The 25,252-nt window shown below is 47.4% G+C and overlaps 3 protein-coding genes across 3 annotated transcripts; 2 read left to right on the top strand and 1 right to left on the bottom strand.

The window, feature by feature from the left end:
* The first annotated feature begins 4,291 nt into the window (after positions 1 to 4,291).
* Positions 4,292 to 10,824, top strand: LOC135814269 (uncharacterized). Its single transcript, XM_065327372.1, has 4 exons — positions 4,292 to 4,875; positions 7,683 to 7,909; positions 8,462 to 8,560; positions 10,128 to 10,824. The coding sequence occupies exons 1-4, from the start codon at positions 4,698 to 4,700 to the stop codon at positions 10,308 to 10,310; spliced, it is 687 nt and encodes a 228-aa protein (XP_065183444.1). The 5' UTR covers positions 4,292 to 4,697; the 3' UTR covers positions 10,311 to 10,824.
* Positions 10,825 to 11,474: 650 nt separating this feature from the next.
* On the top strand, positions 11,475 to 18,375 carry LOC135814259 (D-aminoacyl-tRNA deacylase-like). The gene is made up of 6 exons (XM_065327361.1): positions 11,475 to 11,806; positions 13,570 to 13,660; positions 14,094 to 14,196; positions 15,071 to 15,203; positions 15,899 to 15,987; positions 17,633 to 18,375. Exons 1-6 carry the CDS (start codon positions 11,764 to 11,766, stop codon positions 17,822 to 17,824), a joined length of 651 nt encoding a protein of 216 aa, XP_065183433.1. The 5' UTR covers positions 11,475 to 11,763; the 3' UTR covers positions 17,825 to 18,375.
* Positions 18,376 to 20,249: 1,874 nt separating this feature from the next.
* On the bottom strand, positions 20,250 to 22,750 carry LOC135814252 (cotranscriptional regulator ARB2A-like). Its single transcript, XM_065327349.1, has one exon. It carries the CDS (start codon positions 22,488 to 22,490, stop codon positions 20,637 to 20,639), a length of 1,854 nt encoding a protein of 617 aa, XP_065183421.1. The 5' UTR covers positions 22,491 to 22,750; the 3' UTR covers positions 20,250 to 20,636.
* Between the last annotated feature and the right edge of the window lie 2,502 nt (positions 22,751 to 25,252).

Raw genomic sequence — 25,252 nt, 5'->3', positions numbered from 1 at the left:
CAAAAACATCATCTTTTACTTCGAAGTAGTTCGTACAATGCAAGGAGTCGATGACTCGGATGAGTAGGCGATAACAGAAACGCAAGCAAACCATGCAACAGTAAAGACTTACTCACTTAGTAAGAAAACAGTCATGTACTGCCACACCCACGTCTTGTTACACACAATGTCATGTGCGTGTAATTGTACACGTCGATTACCGGTATCATGCGTACATTATTATTATTATTATTATTATTATTAAATTTTTGATAGGGCAATCCCCACAGGCCTAAGGCCTTCTTACAGGGTACCCTAAATGTGCCAATACAAGGTAACGGAAGCGAGAAACAGAGATGTGCAAAGGCGAATGTCAGCAGGTAGAGACATGTACCCTGTAAAAAGACTAGGGCTGAAACGATTATACCGAATAATCGAGTACCGTATTATCTCTAATATAAGCACGGTCCTTTATTTTTTCAATGTACCTCCACCCCGTGCTAGTATTAATGGAGACGTTCCTTTATTGGAGACTGTTCCATTACTCGGACGGAAATGTGAGAGAGATTGTATTCTTAGCCTATGCAATCTCTCTCACATTTCCGTCCGAGTCAATTTGAAGCTTTTTATTCTTGTATTTCGCTCTGTCCATAGCGGCACATGTACTGTAGCTCTCTCCTAAAAGAAATTTTCCATACTCGCTCCTCCAGTGCACATACTACCGTACTGGCAATATATATGGTCGCAGTGAGGCCATGAAGCGTTACATTGGCACATGTTTGCCGCACGCAGGGCGTTACATGCAAAGTCGCACAGGAGCCGTTACACAGGTTTCTATATTGCCGCAGTCCTTTTTTTGCTATTGCCGCATCACTTTTTTGCTATTGCCGCATCATTTTTTTGCTTTTGCCGCATCATTTTTTCTTTTCATCCACATTGAAGGCACAGAAATTCAGTTGCTAACCAACTGTTACAAACCCGACGGCAAAGGGCGACAACGATATCAATAGAAGACTGTATAATTATTTTAACTATCAGAGTGATCTGTTCACAAAAAGATCATCAAAAGGAAAGTGACATAGGGGAAGAGCGCTTCCTCAAAAAACTACTTTTCACCACGCGGTACACGTGCTTTCACAGTTTTCAGCCTTTTTTTGCAGTGCAAACTGCAATGAAAAGATCGCCGCACCCCGCCGGTCGCGCGTTACGAACTCAACGAAAATTTGTCGCACTAGCCTGGTCGCGCGTTACGCCGCACCCCCCTGCGTTACGCGGCAACATATATTGCCAGTACGGTACTGCCGTCACTAGGTCCCAAATCTCTTTTTCTCTGGCCTTGCCTTCTGCCCACACTAAAGCTGGTTTTTCTCGTCTTGGCTACATACATTGTACATGTACATGTAGGTTCTGATCGGTGGAATATGCTGCCTTCCACTGTTCGCTCTTGTACAGATTATCGCCCATGTGTTCGTTCATGCTTAACCTTTCTAGGGGCTCCCGTAAGAAGACCATAGGTCTGTGGGAAACACCCTACTCCCTAGTAAAATAAATAAAATAATAATAATATTAATAATTTGAAACTCGGATGTTGAGCCATAAATAAATGTAAAAGAGAAAAGGACATATGGATACGAGTTTAGAGTAACTCTCCATCACTGTAACATGATACTATATACAGTCAGAAAGTGCAATAACTAGGCACAAAACTGACAGAGTACTGAGACATTCGACGTCCTGACACCTAACTTTAACACATCTCCGTAGCGCTAACCGACAGCCTTCCAACTTGGAAGGTTCAAGGTTATGGAAAGACCAAAGAGGGGAAGGCAAGCGCAACGAAAACGAGCAAAAGCTACAGTCCCAACGGAACAAAGAATGTCGATTGTTACTGGACGATGACGAGACCAGTACGATATTTGACAAAGCGGTCTAACTACAATTCGAAGCAGCAAAGCAGCACACCACCCAACTTGGGTGGGTCATAAATATCAAAGATAAGTAAAGAAAGGGAAGCTTTGCGAAAACGAATTGTACAAGCCGAAAGCCAAACTCCTACAGTACTCCTCATGCATGACATTGTGATGGACTAGTTGACTACAAAACAAGTTGTTTCACACGACGTACGTTTCGCCGTATGGTTCGTGACGGCTCATCAGGTGTGCAATTTGAAACTCGGATGTTGAGCCATAAATAAATGTAAAAGAGAAAAGGACATATGGATACGAGTTTAGAGTAACTCTCCATCACTGTAACATGATACTATATACAGTCAGAAAGTGCAATAACTAGGCACAAAACTGACAGAGTACTGAGACATTCGACGTCCTGACACCTAACTTTAACACATCTCCGTAGCGCTAACCGACAGCCTTCCAACTTCGGCTTGTACAATTCGTTTTCGCAAAGCTTCCCTTTTCCCTTAACATACACTTGGTAATATCCCTTGCACTGCCACTGGTATAGGATATTCCCAAGTGTATGTTACATGTACTTGTATTGTGTATGTTACAATGCTCCCTGACAGTGTGCGATGTACAACTGCTGGATTAGAAAATCGAATTATGTACCGTTTGAGTGATTTGTTCCAGGAAATCGCTGCTGGAGGCGGAATTCAAGTGCCGGATAAAAGCGTAGAAAATTAACTGAAAAATCCGTTTTGCCAGAAAGTGTGCTGGTTTGCAAGGGTGCTGGATAAACAAGTGCCGGATTAGAGATAGGCCTTGGCGGATAATGCTCGAAAAGGTGGCAGATTCTGCTCGAAAAGCAGTGAAATTGGCAGAACCATACAAACCTTATGGCGGGCAATTCCTCGAATTCTGCTCCATTTCTTTATCCACATTCCAAACATGCATGAAACTTACCAGGAAAAGTACCGAATTCTGCCAATTTTTCTGCCGGCATTATCCGCCAAGGCCTAATTAGAGAGGGACGACTGTATTAGAGATAATACGGTACTCTGATAACTCTAACGATCGAGCAATCGTTTAGATTACCGATTACGATTATTTTTCGTTTTTTAAATTTGTGTCAAGAAAGTACTGTAAACCCTCGTTTTGTGAAGTTTGAATCAGTTTCCGCAGGGAGTATGCAGTTGCCAGGGGTATGGTTCATGTGGCTGAGGTTAAATTGACTTCAAAACTGCCATGTTTCGGAGCTACCCTTTCACTAATGCAGATTTGTTGGTATTATGAAGGCATAGTTTGTGGAAACAGTAATGTTTGCACAGAATTATGACTCTATTTGCAAACGATTATAATCGATTACTCGATCGTTAAGCTAAAGAGTAATCGATACTTGAAAATCCACGATCGTTTCAGCCCTAAAAAAGACGCACAGTCTGTGGGGATTGCCCAAGTAAAATTTAATACTACATGTACAACTACTACTACTACTACTACTACTACAACTGAGTAACCAGATCCGCAATCGGTCCTGAAACAGCATCAGTTCCGCCATCGCGTCGCTCTTTGACAGACGTTTTCAAGGTGGGAGCTGCTCCTCAGACTCGTTTGCCAGGGAGGCCAAGATCTGGTCCTGGAGTGGAGGGGACCTGGATCTGATGGGACAATGACCATGATGACTGCGCTGGATCGTCTACACGACTACATACAGTCAGATTTGATCGACTGGCTTGATGGACAAAAGCTATTCGATATGCACAATCAGTCATATACAGACAGTACATCTGGTACATGGCACTAACCAAAATAAAAATAAATCCCGACCGACCGACCCTGCATGCAGGCTGCAGGCCTGGTAGTGGTACGGATGAGTGAAGTGACCCGAAAGATGTGGCCTTGCCTTATTGGCTTAGATTTAGAACGGAGACTGGCTCGTGCGAGATGTATGTGGTAGATCTATTAGTATTACTAAAGTCTATTACCTGATTACTAGTATTACAAGTCATCTACATGACTTTGTATACCGGTAATCGCCATAGTCATAAATCTAGTCTACGGCATCCTTGATTTTTTGTCGATGGTCGCTGATGCCGTGATGGCGTGATGCCAAAAAGATGCAGTCACTATGACGACGAACTGGCTTTGTCTGTGCGTGCTTGACGCGCGCTGCAGCCTGCATGCATGCACTCGAGACTCGAGTCCTGTCACCATGGTCACCTGTAGCACTGTGCTCGACGATAGATCATGATAGATCGATCGAGTCGAGCGATCGATGCCGATGCGATGGACCTACCGGTAGACCTACACCATGGTAGAATCTACACCATACCAGTCCTGCTAACAAGACGGTGTCAACTAAACATGGTCAATGACTAGTCTCCAGTGGATCATGACCAGATGACTGCAGTTGGACCCTAGAAGTAGAAGTAGAACGAATGAGAGACACAACTACCGAGTCATCGACCTACTCACTAACTCAGCTACTGCATGCCTGGCCTTGGCCCTTACAAGTAATCGACGTCCACGTCGGCCACTCAGTTGTTGTTACTTCTCTAATAGTTTGCAAACTCTGCGGTGACTGCCCCTGCGGCTGGCCCTGCACCTGTCTCTGCATCTACTAGCCAGCCTCGCTCCGTAACAGTCACTAACACAGCGCTTGCTTAGAGGCAGGTCTACAGGTGACCATAGTTTCCACAAACTATGCTTAGAGGCGATCGCACCAGGGTTCTTTCAAAGTGTGTTTTCGCTGCCACTGATCGTGAAAATAATTAATCTCAATCTCAGCAAACCCCTGGATGAGACTCCGAGTCAGAGGGAATGGAAGAGGCAGCGTTTCCAGGCGGTGCTGATCCGCGACAGCAGATGCGCACCATGGGTGCCGTAGACGGTAGCGAGGCCAGCAGCAAGGCCGGTACTACTACTACTAGTAGTACTAGCGAGCAGGACCGAGCGAGAAGATGCTATGCATGCCACCACGAGCAAGTGTACGGTGCCGGTAAGGACACTGAACTCATCATGCCTGTCTAGTCTGTCAACTCATGTCAATAATTTGTGCTGTATTTTACACAATAATCACGCTACGTTTGCCAGTAAATAATTATTCATTCACAAACCGGCGCCACATGACTCTCCAGGGTCACCTTTGTACTTAAGTTACCGGTACTGCATTTTGAAAACAAGAAAAGTTATTTAGTTTGCGAGCACCCATGGATAAGTCATGCTGGTTCACAGCAGGGACGACTCGTAGCATATAGCGAGAACATGGGATCATAGCACATGTACCTGGAACGATACGGCGTTTCGACCCCTGATTTGGAAGTTCTACATGATCGGTGGCCAGTGAAACTCGCATCTTGACCTACTACAGTCAGACCTCGTTTATCCGGTCCTCGTTTATCCGGTCCTCGTTTATCCGGTCCTCGTTTATCCGGTCCTCGTTTATCCGGATCCCTCGGCATCTGGAAGAAAATCGCTGGTTACCAATTTGCAGCACATGTCATGGATACATACAGTATGTGTGTTCGATTATCCGGTTCCCTCGCCTATCCGGATATTTTTCTGGAAAACGGATGTGTGTGGTTAAGCGAGGCCTGACTGTAACCCGGTGAGAAGGCATAACACACCTGTACATTTTGGTGAAGTAATACAATATTACCTCAACTGAGCGCAGTCAGGCAAGCGAGGTCATGCGCGAGCGTGTATAGACCGGCCCTGAGTGACTCAATGGCAACTGGAACAGGCAGCCCAGGAGCGATGCCCACGTCACTGCACAGTCCAGCTGTTCGTGTCGTCTCCCTAGGTGTACAACGACTCCCTGGCTCAGTACACATACATGTATAGTAACACCTGCTACTACAGACCACCGTGACTAGCGACCAGCCTGCTACTACAGTAAAACCTGTAACTAAAGACCACCGTGACTAGCGACCAGCCTGCTACTACAGTAAAACCTGTAACTAAAGACCACCGTGACTAGCGACCAGCCTGCTACTACAGTAAAACCTGTAACTAAAGACCACCGTGACTAGCGACCAGCCTGCTACTACAGTAAAACCTGTAACTAAAGACCACCGTGACTAGCGACCAGCCTGCTACTACAGTAAAACCTGTAACTAAAGACCACCGTGACTAGCGACCAGCCTGCTACTACAGTAAAACCTGTATCTAAAGACCACCGTGACTAGCGACCAGCCTGCTACTACAGTAAAACCTGTAACTAAAGACCACCGTGACTAGCGACCAGCCTGCTACTACAGTAAAACCTGTAACTAAAGACCACCGTGACTAGCGACCAGCCTGCTACTACAGTAAAACCTGTAACTAAAGACCACCGTGACTAGCGACCAGCCTGCTACTACAGTAAAACCTGTAACTAAAGACCACCGTGACTAGCGACCAGCCTGCTACTACAGTAAAACCTGTAACTAAAGACCACCGTGACTAGCGACCAGCCTGCTACTACAGTAAAACCTGTAACTAAAGACCACCGTGACTAGCGACCAGCCTGCTACTACAGTAAAACCTGTAACTAAAGACCACCGTGACTAGCGACCAGCCTGCTACTACAGTAAAACCTGTAACTAAAGACCACCGTGACTAGCGACCAGCCTGCTACTACAGTAAAACCTGTATCTAAAGACCACCGTGACTAGCGACCAGCCTGCTACTACAGACCACTTTGCCAGGCACGGACGGTCTCACATTCATATACAGCTGTGCGGCGCAAACCTGTGACTAAGGACCACCTGCCACTAAAAACCGCTTTCTCTGGGCCCAAGGAGTGGTCGTTAGTCACAAGTTTTACTGAGCATGAAATTTTACCTGGGTATCACCCTCTCTCTCCCTGGCTTGGCTGTGCACTCTTAGTTCTGGTTAGTGTCAAAGCTACCTGCCCTCGTGCCGAATAGGCTGTGTTTATGGCAGTTAGAGCACTCTGACTTTGATGCTTTGAGCCGGTATAAACATGCTCGGTTGTTCACTACAAGACGGCATTGCGGTTGGTTTGTCCAGTAACTCTGAGCTCTGCTGAGGAGACCTAACCTGGAAAGTTCGAGTTGAGGTGCCCTAAGACATATTATGGATCCGACTATCCAGATGTAAACGGAGACCTCCTCTTCTTTGCATCCACACTCATGCACTTTGGGACAAGCTCTCTGGGCATCTTTCCAGTGGATGCCATTTTTCCTGATCTTAGTCAGGTTTGCCATTGCAATGCCACTTGGAGATGTCGCTTTAGGCTGGTTTGCCATTGCAATACGTTTGATTACATCACTTTAGGCTGATGTGTCGAAGTTGCGATATCGTTAGATGACATCGCTTTAGGCTGGTTTGCCATCGACGTGCCAATACCTTTTCCGGACACGCCGTTGTGGCGTCACAGTCCATTCAGAGCCAGAGAGTAGTAGAATACCGGCATTTTGTTACTTCCTGTTGAGTGCTGATGGCAGAAGAAGCTGGGCCTGGGAGATTGAAAGTTCGGTAATTCAACCTCAAACGCTGCTTTGACTTGGCCATAGTGTAGGTTTTGGACTAGTAGTGCGTTTGTACGCTGTGATGCTTAAAACCTTCCCTGACTGTGACACCGTGCCGAAACTCCCTATTTATAATCATCTTTGATTTTCAGATAATAGACTGGTGTGGTAAGAATGCATCACCACTCTGAAGAGATTTACAGGTGCCAGAAAATGTCCTTAAAACAGTCCAGTTGACCTTGGCTATTCAAGAACACCCAAGGACCAGTTTGGTCTGAGTGCATTGTACAAAAATATAAAAATTTAAATCCTCTCTTTTCCAACATGGCAGGAAGAAGGAGAGCGGTGGAGGAAGGCGAGATTGAGTTTGCACTGACAGCAGCCGATGACATTGACAGTAGCGGCGGCGGCAACACACAGCGGCGAGCCAGTGCCGACTTCATGGCCCGCCTGAAGGGCAAGAAGACGTACACGTACGTGGAGCCACCGTTTGTAAGCTGGAGCGCAGAGGAAGTCGGTGAATGGATGTCGACTGAGCTGAAACTTCCCCAGTATGCTGTGAGTCCTTCTATTCCAATAGTCATATTACGCTATTTGTTTTTCAATCGCTCCGATGCTGCCTATATATTATGCAGTCGTGTCAGTACGAGGGGGGGGGGGGGGTAGCAGGAAAATGGCAAAAGTCAATTTGCCCTGAGCTAAATTTTGCCTGCAGATCCTATTTCCGTCATGGTGGGTTGGGTTCTTATCTGATCATATTATTTTTGGCTCTTCAGGCTATACGATGAGAGTGCAGTGCCAAGTTGATGGACATTGTGAAACGCTACCACCCACTGTTCTATGTTTAGAGGCAGCAGAAGCATAATTCTTGGCTTTGCCGGTACTGTGAGAAGCAAGTCAAGAATGCATGGGTGAAGTGCTAACGCTATTCAGCTGATAATGCCTGTGTGGAAGGAGGTGAGGGGGGGGGGGGGTCAGATTGTATGAGGAGGGAGTATGCACTGCACCGCTAGTATCATGCACACACTGTAGGAGCATTCTGTGCACTACGCGTATTGCAAGGTGACCATGGGCTGTGCTTGCTTCGTTTTTATTTACTCCACTCTGCAGCCATGTTTTGTGGATAACCTTGTCACTGGCCGGAGACTAGCTCTGGTGGACACGACGGCGTTGGTTCGCATGGGAATGCGCAACTGGGATGATATCAAGGTCAGCCGTGGCTCGCATCATGTGATTTGTTGTACAGTGTAACCGACACCTGTATGTTAGTGCGCACTCCTGATAAGGCATACGCCTGTGTAGTACAGGGCCGGCGCCACTGGTACGACCGGTACGGCCATGGCCGTACCAAAAAAAAAAAAAAAAAAAAAAAACCTACCCAAAAAGTCGGTCCACATGGAACGTCCAAAACCGGGGAGAAAAAGTTTCGATGTCTGATTTTGTACAGGGAGTCGCCCAGAGTGCAGGATTTGCCGTCTAAATTCCAAATATTTTCTGGGGGACACCCCCAAACCCCCCTTAAAGGGGAAGTTAAGGCAAAAATTAAAATTTCACCAGTTGTAGTCTTCGGGGTGCTGAGTCGAATGGTCGTGGTCCGAGGAAGCTGAGACACTCCCTTCCTACTTGAATCCCAATCGAACTCGCGCACTTCCACCGAAACTGGGTGACTGCGCCCTACGAGATGGGGATTTGTATGCAAAATGTCACTAAAAGCGCCATTTCATTCTTATAAAAGCACAGATGACCGCGATTGGCCCATATGTTGTAGTCTTTTGGACGCTGAGTCGACTGGTTTTGGTCCGAAAAGGCTGCGATGCAGCGTTCCTCCTTTATTCCCAATCGAACATGGTTGAAGAAGCGGTCACGTGGTCCTGGGTGCCCAAATCACCTGGTCACCACGCCAGCAGGCGACAACTTTCACACCAAGGTTCAACTCGAGTTCAACTCGAGTGACAGGACTGCACCCAAAAAAGGTCAAACAGGCTAGTAAGTTGTACCCTGCAGGCACGGTGACCAGGTGACTGGCGTACGCAGGAGCACGTGACCGCTTGTTCAACCATGTTCGATTGGGAATAAAGGAGGAACGCTGCATCGCAGCCCTTTTGGACCAAGACCAATCGACTCAGCGTCCAAAAGACTACAACATATGGGCCAATCGCGGTCATCCGTGCTTTTATAAGAACGAAATGGCGCTTTTAGTGACATTTTGCATACAAATCCCCATCTAGTAGGGCGCAGTCACCCAGTTTCGGTGGAAGTGCGCGAGTTCGATTGGGATTCAAGTAGGAAGGGAGCGTCTCAGCTTTCTCGGACCACGACCATTCGACTCAGCACCCCGAAGACTACAACTGGTGAAATTTTAATTTTTGCCTTAACTTCCCCTTTAATTAAAGATGGCCCTTCAGCCGCACCACTCCGCGGAACCTGCCTCCGGCCCTGTAGTACAGACACTGTCCTGGGCGCATTCCAGTCTGTTCAGCTGTGCTAGGCGAGATCCAACCCATCGTGCAACGCTGGAAAGCGTATTGCAAGTTTCCGTTACATTGCTGTGTTTTTGGCATGTGTTCGACAAACGACATTTGCTCCACTTCCATGTATGACGTCAAGAGCTGCGTGCAGGTCTGGGGTACCAAGTGATATACACTTTTCGGGGTAGGATTTCGCCAATCCGAGCACACCTGCACTTTGCTGTATGGGATTGCATGTTCTGATTATAAGCCACAGGGGCACTTTGAAATTAATGTACACCTGTGCCGGTATGTGTGTTTCTGAACAGTTCGTATCTGAAAATATCAGGCAGCTGGTCGGCCGGGGTCCAGAGGTCTGCATCTACCATCGTAATGCTGCCGATCGCGAAGTTCCGGCAGGCGTGGAGTTCCTGTGGCGGCGGAGTCGCTATGGTAGCGGCGACCAACTTCGCTACGAGCAAACCGACCTGGCGACGTGTGATCCGTACTAAGCTGCGGCCAGACTGATCCCTGCGCTGAGTAGTATTATCAGAGCTCCACGAATGATTGAACGGGCTTTGAGTGCTAGTATTCATCAGTATGCTGGTATTGGCTGACACCAAGAGTCCATAATTATGTACTCTTGCTGATACGGATAGGTACATGATCCAGACTGCACAGTCGAAGTCTTGAGCACTGGATTTGACAGTTGATCATCTGGTTTCAATTGCTTTGTCACGCTCATGCAGCACCCTCGTGGTATTTAAACTTGATATTCTGTTATGGCATTGCTGTTCTTCAAGTCCTAGCACAAATACAATGTACATGTATATACCCAGGCTTTTATACTCCTCTTGATTATGAGCAACCAGCCAGCATTCCCAGTATGATCTGATGTATAGACCTGGCCGGCAGATAACGGTCTTTACTCCCGTCTCTGTATCAGTGCACTTCTTTGGCAATTTCCCTCTCGCGGCTGACCGGTTATCAACAGCGGAGTACATGAAGATGAAAGCACAGACAGTACGATTTGTGGCACGGTGTCTAGAGCTCCACGAGGTGAAACATCTTGGCGATCGTGATGTTTTCCGTTGAGGGGGGGGGGGGGGGGGGGGGTCATACGCTATCTGGTTTATATTTCGTGTGATACTGGACAGTCCCGGCCATGCTTGAGTTGATGTCACAGTGATGGAGTCGGTAGCAGCTGCTGAAGTTGCTGCTCGGGCTGCTGTTAGTGGTGGTGACCATGGCGACAGTCAGCGGTGGTGTGCCTGGTGACTGCCGGGTAGTGATTGTTGCCCGGTGGTGTTGGTGCTGTGGCTAGTCACGGCCTGCTTGGGGCCGTCGACCGGCCCGTCGTGTGTTTAGCCGCTGATGGTGTGTCACTGATACTGCGGCATGCATTTCGCGAATTCGCCACAACTGAGGATATAGCAGCGCCGTTGAGCCGCGGTGGAACCAACCATAAGCTTTTCCCGCAAAAAATAGCCGTTTTGCCTATATTTATATATGTACAAGTCACGTGTCACTTGAAAGTTTAGCGAGTTAATTAAGAATAAGCAAACTCGGAATCAGACAGATTGCTCTGTCGAAGAAACAGACAAAACGCGCCGAAGTCGGCAAGTGTTTCCGAACCGGTCGATGTAAAGGATGACGACGCCCACTATGTTTGAATGTGTAGAAAATCTTGATTGAATCGAAGTTTTTGTTGATCGGGTGCCGAACTGTTACTTGCATTGAGTTCTTCCTCATACCTTTTCTGCTGGGTGTTGTCGATCAATAGAGCTCAGGCCTTGTCCGTACGCGCTCTAGACTCGGAACGGTGCCTGATTATCCATAGCATACAGGTGGCTGGCTTCTCTCTGCACAGAAGCCGGAAATTTAGTTGCATTCGCAAGTTAGTTGTGTACACAATCATTGTGTAGTTTTATTTATACACCAGTGGTGCTGGGTATTATTGGAACAATGCGTGGCCTTATTCAGCGTGTGATGTCGGCTAGTGTGGAAGGTACGTTTGTTAACGTATTTTCCCTGATGGCGATTGCGACCGTCGTGTTTAGAACCAAACAGCATCAATTGAATGAACATTACAATCATTGAACATGTCACATTTGTGAGGGAAATGTTGATAGAAGAAAAAGAAGGCCCTGCAGCGCTACATACATAATACATACCGTAAAGTCGCGGATAAAAGCCGGGCTTATAAGCACATAAGCCGCTTTCTGCATCAGGCTTTAATGCAAACCAGGCTTGTATGCAAACCATGCTTATATGCACCACTGATACTTTTGCCAGACTTGTATGCCAGGCTTCTACGCGCGACATGCGTAGATCTACCACTGACTACCGGTCTGGCGGCTCTTTTACTATGCACCGTACATAGCGCATGCACTCTTGACCCACCCGATCCGCGCTTGCATAGAAGCCAGGCTTCTATGCGCGACAGGCTTACAGTCAACTTCGCCAATAACGACATTCGGCGGGGCATCAGAAAAGTGTCCTTATTCGCGAAGTGTCCTTATTCGCGAAGTGTCCTTATAACCGAAGTCCCATTTGAATGTATGTGAACCCATATTTTGTATAGTATGACATGCATATCAAAATCAAGCTCTTTTCTTGCTCTATGTCAATGTGTACTTTATTTTCATATTGCAGTTGAAAGGAACTAGAAATTCAGGGAAATCAATTGAAAAATAATATGCCTTTTTGAGCCATCTACAGGGCCAGAGACATGTACATGTACATGCATGATGATTACTGTACAATCATGTACAACTACTGTACATTGTAAACATACATGTATAGGTGTGCTGGTAAATCCAACAATTTTGAAGCCAACATAAAAAAGGAAGAAAAGCCCCCCCCCCCCCTCTTGGCTGCATTTTCTTGCATGTGTGCCTTTATATTAATAATAATATCCATCACCATAGGTTCTGGTTCATGACAGGTACATGTACATGTACTTGACTGACAGGTACTTGAAATAGCTGTCAAAAGCCCAGAAAGTCGTTATTCAAGCAGTGAATATGATCTCGGGGCACTAAAAGCATGTCGCTATACGCGAATTGTCGTTATTCAGATAGTCGTTATATCCGAAGTTGAATGTATACAGTTAGATGGGACTTTGCTCTGGGCATGGAAATTCGGTCGTTATTCGCGAATTGTCGTTATATCCGCAGTCGTTATTAGCGAAGTTGACTGTATGTGCATTTGACCCGTTTGATTTTCAGGCTTCTATCTGCGATGTGCTTGTATGCAAACCCGGCTTTTATCCGCGACTTTACGGTACTCAATCTGCGTACATATACATACCCCAATCCTGAATAATGGGCCGATGAAACAGTCAAGAGATGGTGTAAATTATGCTTCTTTTATGGAATGACAGCACGATAACTGATACTAGTACCAGGAGCTCATGGCCAAGAGTATGGAACTGTGATCTCTTCTATTATGGGCAAGCCGCATGGCGCAGTGCCTTCATACCAAATACTAAGTTCATCATAGCATCATATAGCATCATCCGTGAAGTGCAATATATCAAAAGCCGTCCTTTCCCTGTGGTTCAAAGTTGTGAGTTCAAGCACTCACAACCTAGGGATGGCGCCTTGCTCCGAACGGATCAAGCAAAACGGGACTGCTTGTGTGATCGCGAGAGATCACAGGTTTGAGTGCATGGGCGCAGGGCGTGCTGCAGGCAAATTACGTAATGATGGCAGTGTTTTCTTCTCCCTGCCTGTCTGTGTGCCTGTCTGCCTGTGTCTTGGTGTGCAGTTGATGGCGTTGTCGTGAGCTCGATTGAACGCGGGATCTGCGTTCTGATTGGCATTACGCAGGTGGATCATCGTCAGGACCGTGAGTGGATGTGAGTTGGCGTGAAGTTGCCTGGCACGTGCAATGCATGGTCCGGGGGCGGCGGACCCGGTGCGGTTGCTCAGGTCATGACCGGACCAACTCTTTGACTACCAACGCCTCTTCACTGCTGACGAGGTCTTGTGTACTACTAGTATTCGCCATAGCAAACACGATGTATGAAAGACTATGGTATCGCCAAACCAATCAAAAACTGCCTCCGCCAAACCTGCTGGTTACGGAACCACTAGCCATGATATCGTAGCATTGGTGTTCAGTTCATGTTGGGCAGGTTCCCAATATTAAAGGTGGCACGATTCACTTGATGGTTTTTCTGAATAAACCCTAGCCAATACAATCTTGATCCATGTGCCTAGAAATTCCTGCAGCGTCTTTGGTTTTGGAGTGTACCTTTTTGCTATCCTGCTCAATTCACACTGTGACAGGGTTCGGAAGCTGCTTAATCTGCGCTTGTTCGAAGACAAGAGCGGTGCCGGATGGTGTAAGAGCGTATCGGATCTCAACCTCGAGATTCTCTGCGTCAGCCAGGTGAGGTTCTGTGCGGCGTTGTAATGCCCCGTGTGTCCACTGTGAAGCAAGCACGCGTGCAGCCTATCCAGCCACATGTGTAATGTAGTCCTGGCCACTATTAGAATGGCTGCTGGTGTAAGGTTTTTCTACTGATATTGGTTACTGTAAAAGCCATATATATAACAAAGTGCTAACTCTAACGAGTAAACGAGGAGAAATCTGTCGTTAAAATAGAAATCGTTATACAGAAATCGATACGTATACTGTCCTATTGAGCGCTGAGAATGAGTGAGAATCGTTACCTTTGGTACACGTAAACTAGTGAATTTTGGGAAATCGTTATATATGCGCCTCGTTAGAATAACGGCTTTTACAGTAATAGGAGTGAGTTGTGAATCATTTTTGGCAAACTAGCAGGCAGCCCTTTAATGTTCAAGGTTTCCTTCTTGCCATATGGTCCCATGATGCTCGTGGGCTATGCTTGCTCTCTCTCTCTCTCTCTCTCTCTCTCTCTCTCTCTCTCTCTCTCTCTCTCTCTCTCTCTCTCTCTCTCTCTCTCTCTCTCTCTCTCTCTCTCTCTCTCTCTCTCTCTCTCTCTCTCTCTCTCTCTCTCTCTCTCTCTCTCTCTCTCTCTCTCTCTCTCTCTCTCGTGTGTGTGTGTGTGTGTGTGTGTGTGTGTATGTGTGTATGTGTGTGTGTGTGTGTGTGTGTGTGTGTGTGTGTGTGTGTGTGTGTGTGTGTGGAAATCTCTGCCCTCTGCGCGCGTTCAGCACTCTTTGAGCAGTGGAGCAAACTACTTGATCACATTGTATTTATTGTATGAGTCGTACTGTTGCTGAGGGTGAGCATTAACCCCTGAGCATTCTTGTGCCTTGTACTCCTTCATCTACAGTTCACACTGTATGGCATACTGAAGGGGAATAAACCTGACTTTCACAACGCGCTCACGCACGAGAAGTCCAAAGTGTTCTATGAACAGTTTGTAAGCGAGCTGCGGAAAGCGTACAAGCCAGAACTTGTGAAAGGTGCGTGGGTCGGGATGGGGTTCTGTCACTGTTTGCTTGCACAGCATCTGCATTGCCGGTGATTGTACTTCAAAATATCATGTACAGTCGCCCCTCTTTAATCCAGCACTTCACAAACCAGCACCCTCTATAAACCAGCATAATTTTGAGCAACCAAAATGTCCTTTTCATGTACATTGCCGCAGTAAATCAGATTTTGTCAATCCAGCACCCTCCCTAATCCAGCACCCTCCCTAATCCAGCACCCTCCCTAATCCAGCACCCTCCCTAATCCAGCACCCTCCCTAATCCAGCAGAATTTCCGTAGCACAAATGTTGGTGGATTATAAAGGGACCACTGTATCTGTTTCAAATCCATTCAAACCATCCAGTAATCCAGTAATGGACTACAGAGGACGGAGACATTTTCTTTGTCGTTTTGCTGCTGCTTCTGCTGCTCCTTTTCTGGATCGTGGTGCTGTTGTCGTCATCGTAATTGTCACTCTGTGTTATACTTTACGCAGGTGCGAGAGAATTGTTATTCAATGGGCTATCTTGGCAGAGAAGCCTTTCTGCACAGCGTTGTTTGTATTTCGTGGCATCTGCACACATGTAAGGGCAGTGGATTTAGCCTGTGTCCTGAACTCTGTGGGTGGGTGTGTGCACGCGCGTGCGCGCGCATGCATACGTGTGTGTACACGTGTGCTTGTCTGCAGATGGTGTGTTTGGTGCCGACATGCAGGTGCGCATACAAAACGACGGCCCGGTTACACTGATGATTGAGCCCAGCCTTCCACCGCCCAAGGTCAGTCAGCACCGGCTTATTACAGAAGCTGGCTTTAAATTAAACACGTTACCAAGCACTTGTAAACTACCAGTGCTGAGGGGGGGGGGGGGAGTGGACAGAGCTGCCTTTTTCTTGTTTGGATATTGAGTCTCTGGGCGCACATCTGAGTACCTTCACATTGCTTGGTTCGTTACACGCTTTTATTAATCACGCAGTAGTTGTAGAAGAAGATGGCTGCCGCTTACAATCCCCGAAACACTTTGTGTTGAGCAGGAAGTGGTGCTCTCTTGCAGGCTAGCTGAGTGGAAGGTTCAGAATGCTTTCGTGTGCTGCAGATGGCAGCCGCCAGTCTGTCAAGTGTCAGTCGGTTGAGAGGAAGTGCAAGCTCCAACGTTGGGAGCAGCTACCTTCTTTGTTTCCTTTACAGTCTGTTTTATTTGAACGTTTACTAGTATCCGCAGTGAAATTAGAGTATCCGCAGTGAAATTAGAGTATCCGCAGTGAAATTAGAGTATCCGCAGTGAAATTAGAGTATCCGCAGTGAAATTAGAGTATCCGCAGTGAAATTAGAGTATCCGCAGTGAAATTAGAGTATCCGCAGTGAAATTAGAGTATCCGCAGTGAAATTAGAGTATCCGCAGTGAAATTAGAGTATCCGCAGTGAAATTAGAGTATCCGCAGTGAAATTAGAGTATCCGCAGTGAAATTAGAGTATCCGCAGTGAAATTAGAGTATCCGCAGTGAAATTAGAGTATCCGCAGTGAAATTAGAGTATCCGCAGTGAAATTAGAATATCCGCAGTGAAATTAGAGTATCCGCAGTGAAATTAGAGTATCCGCACTGAAATTAGAGTATCCGCAGTGAAATTAGAGAAATCAATGCCTTTCAAAGGCATCCCCGCGGCCCGGGGCAAGATTATAGTTGAGGTACAGTCAGACCTCGCTTATCCGGTCCTCGTTTATCCGGATCCCTCGCCATCCGGAAGAAAATCGTCGGTTACCGATTTACAGCATATGCCATGCTTACACACGGTATGTGTGTTCGATTATCCGGTTCCCTCGCCTATCCGGATATTTTTTATGGAAAACGGATGTGTGCGGTTATGCGAGGTGCGACTGTAGAAGGAAAGAGGATACATGTGTTCCCTCAACTATTGAATATAATTATGTATGAAGGTCTTAGGATTAGTGGAGTGGGAATGGGAGATGCTTCAAATTCAAGGCAACAATCGGGGAAGCAAACTGTCAGAAAAGCAAAACGATGCCAGCTGCACCAGGACTCGAGCCTGGGGCATTGCTTGTCGCGAGCAGTGCTCTGGTTCCATAGCTCGGATGGTTAGCGCATCTTGGGCATGGTCGGTATTCGTTGGCTTAGCCTCGTGTATTGTTGGTTTATAGAGCAATGCTGGTTGTAACACACCTGGCAAATTGCAGTAAATACACGCCTGCCCACGCAGCGCTCTCTAAGCTGCAAAATTCTGGCAAAGGGGTCTCCTTCTCTCACCATCATCATCTGTTTACACATGGTGCCTGGTCAATGTATGGCGCCATTCCGCCAGGTGTGTGTTTAACCACCATTTCTCTACTACATGACAATCGTATTATCATCATAATAGTTATGTGATGCTGCATTGGGGTCTTCACATTTATCTATTGTTGGTTAGGAGCGGAAGCCGCAGGGTCCTCCGAAAAACAAGTCGAAAAAGACCGCAGATGCCGAGCCACAGGAGGGAGCAGCAGCAGCAGCAGCCTGCGCCACCGCTGATGTCACAGCAGAAGTGACAGAAGACCTGGCAGCAAGCACACTGGGACCGACGGACGATGCTGCTGCCGCTACTGCCTCGTCTGCAGAGTAGCTCGTTGCGCGGCAATCACCGGACGTCAAGCATTGGAAACAGTTTTAAAGCATGCCTATGGCTGAACTATCAGTGCTGGGAATGCTCGATCGAGTACGTCAACCATAAAGGGCATGTAGAGGGACCACTGTGTCATGCTTGGTATGTGCCGAATGGTGAGATGTGAGCCTGGTGCGAGGTGCATCTAGGCTAAGAATGCCACAAGTGGAATCGGGCATGCCGATATCCTCCGGACATCTCCCCTTGTTGTCCTGTCAGCTCCAGCTTTAAGACTATGTTGTAACTGTGGGGAGAGAGAGCAGATACCACCCTTAAACCTAACAGCTGTTTGAGCATCTTGCCAAGTAGTAAAGTTGTAATATTATAATACCGAAATCAGTTAGTCTAGTGTGTGTCCTTTGCATACATGCGCTTTTAAAGACGATGTAACCCGTGCCTGCTGTCTTTAATACATGCCTGCTCCTCAATAATATTATTGAAACCGTGCTGCTCTGTATTGCGGTCCTTCTGCCCTTTAACTTTATTTGTAAATATTTCTCTTCCCACTTTGGCCCGTACAATGTCAGTTGGCTGAGCGTGTGCGAGTGAGACGCAAGTTGTATTTTCAATTTAAAACTCAACTTGAAGTCTTCTGACCTAGGGTGCATTTGGTTGGTACGATCTGGAACAGGATCGAACAGCTGGTGCACATGGAGCAGCCTCATGCCAACCAAACGGTACTCCAGAAACAGAGCACATTTTTGTGGAAAAATGTGCCAAACTTGGTGCATTCTTCAAAATGTGTATGGGTCACCATGGTCACTTTGTACGGTACAACGAGTCCAACCCAAAAGCGTATGCACGTGATCATTTGGGACCAAAATCGATGTTCCCGCCAGGTTTCACTGTGAAAAAGTGAAACTGCTCGGTCTGCTCCGGCCTGGAGGCCGGAGCAAGCAGAACATGTTCTGGCCGACCCAGAACAGGTGCAGTCCCAAACAAACGCGCTGTTCTGGTGAATCCTGTTCTAGTTCGTACCAACCAAACGCGCCCCTATTGTTCTGAGAATGTTTTGTGATTTCGACCTGTAGCCGCCCCCAACACCAACACCAACAACCCACTGTAGTGAACACAACTGCCCAAGCCCTAGTAGTAGTAGTATGTGTGTATGTATAACCCTGTAACCCACAACCATCCTGGTCGTAGGGGCGTCATGTGTGTCATAAGACAGCAGCATCAAAAAGAACAGGAAAAACACAAGAAAAAGAAAGAAAGAAAAACACAAAAAAATATTTACACTGTGTAGTTAGTAGTGGTAAAGCTCTTTTTTTTTGGGAAAACCACAAATCGTGATACAGAATGCCAAGACCAAGTGGATGCCCTAGTAGTGGTAGACTAGTGTACCATTGAGGTAATTGGGATGTCACAGCAGGAGTGCTCGGATGTTGCGAAGGCACACATAGTCATTGCACCAGTGGTTACAAGTCACAACCCAAGGCTGGTGGTCCGTTGCAACCCTGAGAGTTTCATGCTCAATCGGCTATCATCAGGCAACATGGGGATTCGGTTAGCTATGCCAGTGTGTGTACAAGGAAAGGAGATCATAATAATAATTATTATCAGTGAACAGATCAAGCCATGCAATACTCGGAGTTGCAGCAGCAAAACTTTGTTCCCGTGTGTGGCTTGTTTGTAAGGAAGCTCTGTCCTTTGTGCATCGAGCACTTTGTGAGCAGAGGACTAAACCTACTGTATAACCGTCCTCACATTGAACAATATTAAGAGGATGAAAACGTGTTTTTACTCCGAGTTTCACGCACTAAGCCGCGTATTATTATTTTAATTTTAGCGATCCTCAGAAAACAGAGTAAAAACAGATAAGAGTAAAACGGAGTAAAAACACTTTTTTCATCCTCTTATTATTGTTTGAACTAGCTCTGCCTTTGTTTCGGTATTGAGCACTCTATTGGACAGCCTGGAACCTCTCTGTTGTAACTCCTCTCATTACCAAGATGAATCATCTGCATGGCTAGCCAAACTCAGAGTGCTGAATAGTCCAATTGCATAGGTGGGCGGGTATACAGGGGTTCCAAAGTTTGAGGTTTAGGCCATCCTCAGTAGGGGCGGTGGGAGCATAGCCCCTCTAGCTCTGTAGCTGTAGGAGCGTGGTAGCGGCGATCTCTAAAATTACTTATATTATTAGGGATTCCACAAATTTCAACCCTAGGGCCCCGTATAGGAGTTTCAGGCATGTGTATTTTGAGGTTGTCCGGAAACCTGGCCCCTCCACATCCATGGGCATAGCGCAAGTCTCAAGGCACGTTGCAAACTGTACCGAGCCTGTTCGGAGTGCAGGATCAAGTGCAACATGCCACCCCTGGCCCTGTGTATTATGACTAATGCCATGGCTATCCTCCTATCCTCCTACAGACACTGTCCCAGGGTGTTACCATGGTTACTGTACGAGTAACATCAAGAGAAAATAAGCTCCCAGAATCAAAATCAACAATGATACTGAGAAGAAGGACACACGTCAATTCAGCGGGCTCTTGAACAACATCTCGAAAGTTTTCACTAGAAACAATATGTGTGCATATAAAAAGGCTGAGCATGGAGAGCAAGAATAAAAGTTAGATGAGAATGATCTATAGGACAAGTACTTCACAAGTAGATGTGCACAAGCTACATGACTATTGTACTAATAAAAATTGTAGCAGATAACTATCAGTCCTCGGGTGATTTCTGCATCATCAATTCATCAACTCAGACTCAGAGTTACATGCACTGGATTCATTCCTTGACCTGGCCATCGATCATGCAGGGTGAACCAGTACTACTCACTAGTATGATTACCGGTATCGGCAAAGTGAGCAAAGATGGAGTCCATGGCAGCTGAGGTGGTTCGCTCGTGAACCGCTACGCCAGCGGACACGGATCTCACCTGCGTGCCGGAGGCTTCTTGGATGGCTGTGCCGATGCTCTCCTCCGATGATGCCCAGTTGACGGTGTGCTCGCTCAGCCAACTCTGGGTCGCTTCGTCACAGCCGCGCAGCGATCCGGTAGAGTCGGTCAGTGCGATCTGCGTCACGCGCTCGCGGAAAACGGCCGACTTCTGCGCCAGCGCGTTGACGATGTGCCCGCCATAGCTGTGGCCCACGATGTTCACGACTCTGGCCGGCGAGCGCTTCACAAAGTGGTCAAACGCATACTCGGTGTGCGCTTCGGGTGTCTCGCTTCCCTCGATGGGAACCCGCTTGCCGGAAAGGTCCAGTCCGTAGTTATCATTCGGATTCAGGACGATCACTGCATAGTTGTGCTCCTGGGCTTGCTGGATGAACGGTATTTGACTGCCGGACTCCAAGCTGTCGTTGATGATGAGGCTCCGTGCCCACTGGCCTGCTCTCACGGCCCCAGAGCCCTGGATCAGAACCATCAGTTTGAACTCGTTCGAGAGCAGATCACGGGTGTGAAACAGGCAGGTCGTTGGGTCGCCCTCCCTGACCGAATCGATGGGCACAATTGCCCGTTGCATGCCACACTGGGCCACCATGAGCGAGTAGATGTGCTCCGTTACGCATCTTCCCAGCGCCTCGTAGCGCGCCTGATTGTACGCTTTGTCGCCAGGGCGCTCATCGAAGACGAACGCTTCGCCGTCGCGATCCAGGAGCCGTCCGCCGTCGGGACTGAACTCGAGGCCGAATCCAGCTAGTGTGGTTGGGAAACTTTCCTTGCTCATGCTTCCTTCTTCGGCAAAGTGAGCAAAGATGGAGTCCATGGCAGCTGAGGAGGTTCGCTCGTGAACCGCTACGCCAGCGGACACGGATCTCACCTGCGTTCCGGAGGCTTCTTTGATGGCTGTGCCGATGCTCTCCGCCGATGATGCCCAGTTGACGGTGCGCTCGCTCAGCCAACTCTGGGTCGCTTCGTCACAGCCGCGCAGCGATCCGGTGGAGTCGGTCAGTGCGATCTGCGTCACACGCTCGCGGAAAACGGCCGACTTCTTCGCCAGCGCGTTGACGATGTGCCCGCCATAGCTGTGGCCCACGATGTTCACGACTCTGGCCGGCGAGCGCTTCACAAAGTGGTCAAACGCATACTCGGTGTGCGCTTCGGGTGTCTCGCTTCCCTCGATGGGAACCCGCTTGCCGGAAAGGTCCAGTCCGTAGTTATCATTCGGATTCAGGACGATCACTGCATAGTTGTGCTCCTGGGCTTGCTGGATGAACGGTATTTGACTGCCGGACTCCAAGCTGTCGTTGATGATGAGGCTCCGTGCCCACTGGCCTGCTCTCACGGCCCCAGAGCCCTGGATCAGAACCATCAGTTTGAACTCGTTCGAGAGCAGATCACGGGTGTGAAACAGGCAGGTCGTTGGGTCGCCCTCCCTGACCGAATCGATGGGCACAATTGCCCGTTGCATGCCACACTGGGCCACCATGAGCGAGTAGATGTGCTCCGTTACGCATCTTCCCAGCGCCTCGTAGCGCGCCTGATTGTACGCTTTGTCGCCAGGGCGCTCATCGAAGACGAACGCTTCGCCGTCGCGATCCAGGAGCCGTCCGCCGTCGGGACTGAACTCGAGGCCGAATCCAGCTAGTGTGGTTGGGAAACTTTCCTTGCTCATGCTTCCTTCTTCGAGAAGAACCAGGGGCGTCGGAAGGTATTTTAATGTGGTACGGTCAGCCATCTGAGGTACAATTTACTCGTGGGGGAGGGGTTGCTGACCCGAAACTTTTGGAAATTTAGAGCCTCGGAGAACTAATACTTGCTTGTGCAATCGCTGCAACGGACTCAAGCGGTGGAGAGTGCGCAAAAATAAAGCCGGACTCGATAGAAGACGCTCGAATGGCTGATCAACGTCTTCTTGCGCATCTGATATACTCAAGCTTCGCTGCCGCAAAGGAGGAAGCGCCTCGAGTTTCTAGACAAATGGAGCTCTGAAGAGATAGTACTGAAATAATAATTGCGTTCATCATTGTAATGATTTCCGTGACTTGTTGACAGACAATGAAGTTGAAGACACCACTGCAGCTGTACTTATGCCATTGAATATGACAGACAACAAACAGAAACTTTCACCCGCTCCACCTGAACTAAACAAACCAGTAAAACGGCCAACTGCTCGCCTTGGACTGGCCCGTTGCAGGATCGCGAACTCTACAACTACTGTCTGCCAGTCTGTACTGTCACTACAACTACTTTCAAGACCAGTTTCAGTCTACAAGACGGAATCAATCATCTACGAAGGCCATACCGGCGAGCGAAGCTTGGCTGGTCGCGCCTGGCGCCGATCACTGAGTAGACTCTACGAATGTTTTGGTTGCAGCTGAAACGATGACTCGTTAGAGATTTGAGTCCAAAAGGTACTGAAAGAGTGACTCCTGTTTTTTTTTTCTGAAGTTTGAATGAGTTTTCGCTGAGTATGCAGTTGCCAGGGGTATGGTTGTGTCCAGAAAGTACTCAGTGTAAACCCTCGTTTTTAATATTTATATATTCGGGATTTCCCAAAGGCATAGCCTATATCGGGGGGATCTCCTAACAGTGAAAATGATCATTGATTTATATACTAGTGAAGCGACTTGTGCAGGCAAATATATGCCGTTTATAATGAGCGCGAAATTGTGTCCGAAATTCTGAAACAGAATCTAAAGCGGTAATCTTGGGTGGAAGGCAATTCCATAATTTGCGGATTTTATGTAAGAAAATGGAAGATGAAAGTTTCCCATGAGAGTTGAAAACAAGCTTGTTCGGTCTGCGTTCACTACGAGAAATATTGATATCAAAAAGATTTAAGATATGAGGTTGAAAGTGGATGTATTTGAAAAGAATTGTAATAGCGATGAGGGTACGTCTGAAATGGAGGGATTCTAAGTTACACATACTATTTAAACTATCTTTTGATTCATATCTGTCAAATTCTATCTTGGCTGATCTTAGTAACCGTCTACACACCTTAGCCTGCAGGACATCAAACATAGCTAGCTGTGCAGTAGTTAGGGTGAGGCTCCAGATTGGGGTGGCATATTCTATTGTGGGGCGTACATATGATTTGTAGAGCAAGGCAATGTTGGGGTAAGGTAGATAGCGACCCATATAGCACAATAGATTTACTCTTTGCTGAAATTTCTTGGATATGGTATTGAAATGATTATCGAACTTAAGATTACTGCTGAGCTGCACTCCTAAATGTTTACAATCCTGCTTGAAGTTTAAGTCTACATTGTCCATCTGCACAGAGTGTCCAGGAGGAAGGTCGTAATTGGACATTATACTTGTCTTGTCTGCAGAGGACGTTCCGTGGACGTTTCTTGCCCACTGTTGGCAGCTCGCTAAATCGGCTTGGACGTTGGCTAAGTTACCAGCCAGGGAATCAGTACGTGTGTGAACGTTGAGGAGGGTGACATCATCTGCAAACAGATAGGGGGAAGTATGCTTTACAATTTTAGGGAGAGAGTTGATATATATATAAGGAAGAGAAGGGGTGCTAGAAGGGACCCTTGAGGGACTCCACAGGACAACTCATAGAGTTCAGATACTGCGTCCTCTAGGCGTACTGATAGGCTTCTGTTGCATAGATAGCTCTCAAACCAGGGAATTGCTTCCTGTTCCACGAAATCGCTCAGATTGCTGATCAGGCTAGCGTGGTGGATTTTATCAAACGCCTTGGTGAAGTCCAAGAATACACAATCAAACTTCATGTTTTTATCTGCGACGCGTGCCATCTGATGAGTTAGGAGAAGTAGTTGGTCAGTGGCAGATCTTTCGGGAACGTATGCGAACTGGCATGTAGATAAGATGTTGTTTTGGGCTAGAAAATTACTTAGGCATAAGGCGATACGATGTTCAAAGATGCGGCTAATGGGGTGAAGAAGGGAGATGGGTCGATAGTTGGTAGGTAGGTGGGCACTACCTCTACGTTTATACATGGGTTTTACAGTAGCAGATTTCCAAGCTGATGGGAAGGAAGACATTGACAGACTCTTGTTGAATAGGTATGAAAGCGACTCGCACAGTAAGTCCGGCATGCTCTTAAAGGGGCACTCCGGCTTCATTTTCGACGCCGAGTTTTCGATGCCAAGACGAAGGTAGGTGAAAGAGAAGACCCCTCGAACAAGAACGAGTCTCCAGAAGCGATCGAGTCGAGCAGGAAGACGACTTTTTGAATTTCGCCGAGCGAGCGCTGATGACGTAATGAGGGATTAGCTTGCCAGTGGAAATGCATCTGCGCACATACATTTCACATACTTTTTGGCCAATTTTCAATCGAAGAGGAGGTTGTTTTCTATGTTCTCTCAACGTCGTGAGCGATCCCGTCTTCTATACCCTTCCAGGTACCCTGAAGGTCCTCCAGAGGAGAATTTATCTCCAGCGAAGCGTTGTTGATCCGCTAAATTCGTCTCGAAACATATTCACCCAGTGCAGTGCTGATAAATGTAGAATGTTGAATCT

The sequence above is a fragment of the Sycon ciliatum genome, chromosome 1 (genome assembly GCF_964019385.1).
Source record: "Sycon ciliatum chromosome 1, ocSycCili1.1, whole genome shotgun sequence".
NCBI classification, from domain to species: Eukaryota; Metazoa; Porifera; class Calcarea; order Leucosolenida; family Sycettidae; genus Sycon; species Sycon ciliatum.
This window is presented reverse-complemented; position numbering and strand designations above follow the sequence as displayed.

Excerpts from the sequence above, each read along its gene's own strand:
- LOC135814259 (XM_065327361.1), top strand. The coding sequence starts at position 11,764 with ATGCGTGGCCTTATTCAGCGTGTGATGTCGGCTAGTGTGGAAG. Across the intron at positions 13,661-14,093 it reads CGTCAGGACCGTGAGTGGAT|GGTTCGGAAGCTGCTTAATC; the intron begins GTGAGTTGGCGT and ends ACACTGTGACAG. Across the intron at positions 14,197-15,070 it reads AGATTCTCTGCGTCAGCCAG|TTCACACTGTATGGCATACT; the intron begins GTGAGGTTCTGT and ends CTTCATCTACAG.
- LOC135814252 (XM_065327349.1), bottom strand. The coding sequence starts at position 22,490 with ATGGCTGACCGTACCACATTAAAATACCTTCCGACGCCCCTGGTTCTT.
- LOC135814269 (XM_065327372.1), top strand. The coding sequence starts at position 4,698 with ATGGAAGAGGCAGCGTTTCCAGGCGGTGCTGATCCGCGACAGCAGATG. Across the intron at positions 4,876-7,682 it reads CGAGCAAGTGTACGGTGCCG|GAAGAAGGAGAGCGGTGGAG; the intron begins GTAAGGACACTG and ends CCAACATGGCAG. Across the intron at positions 7,910-8,461 it reads TGAAACTTCCCCAGTATGCT|CCATGTTTTGTGGATAACCT; the intron begins GTGAGTCCTTCT and ends TCCACTCTGCAG.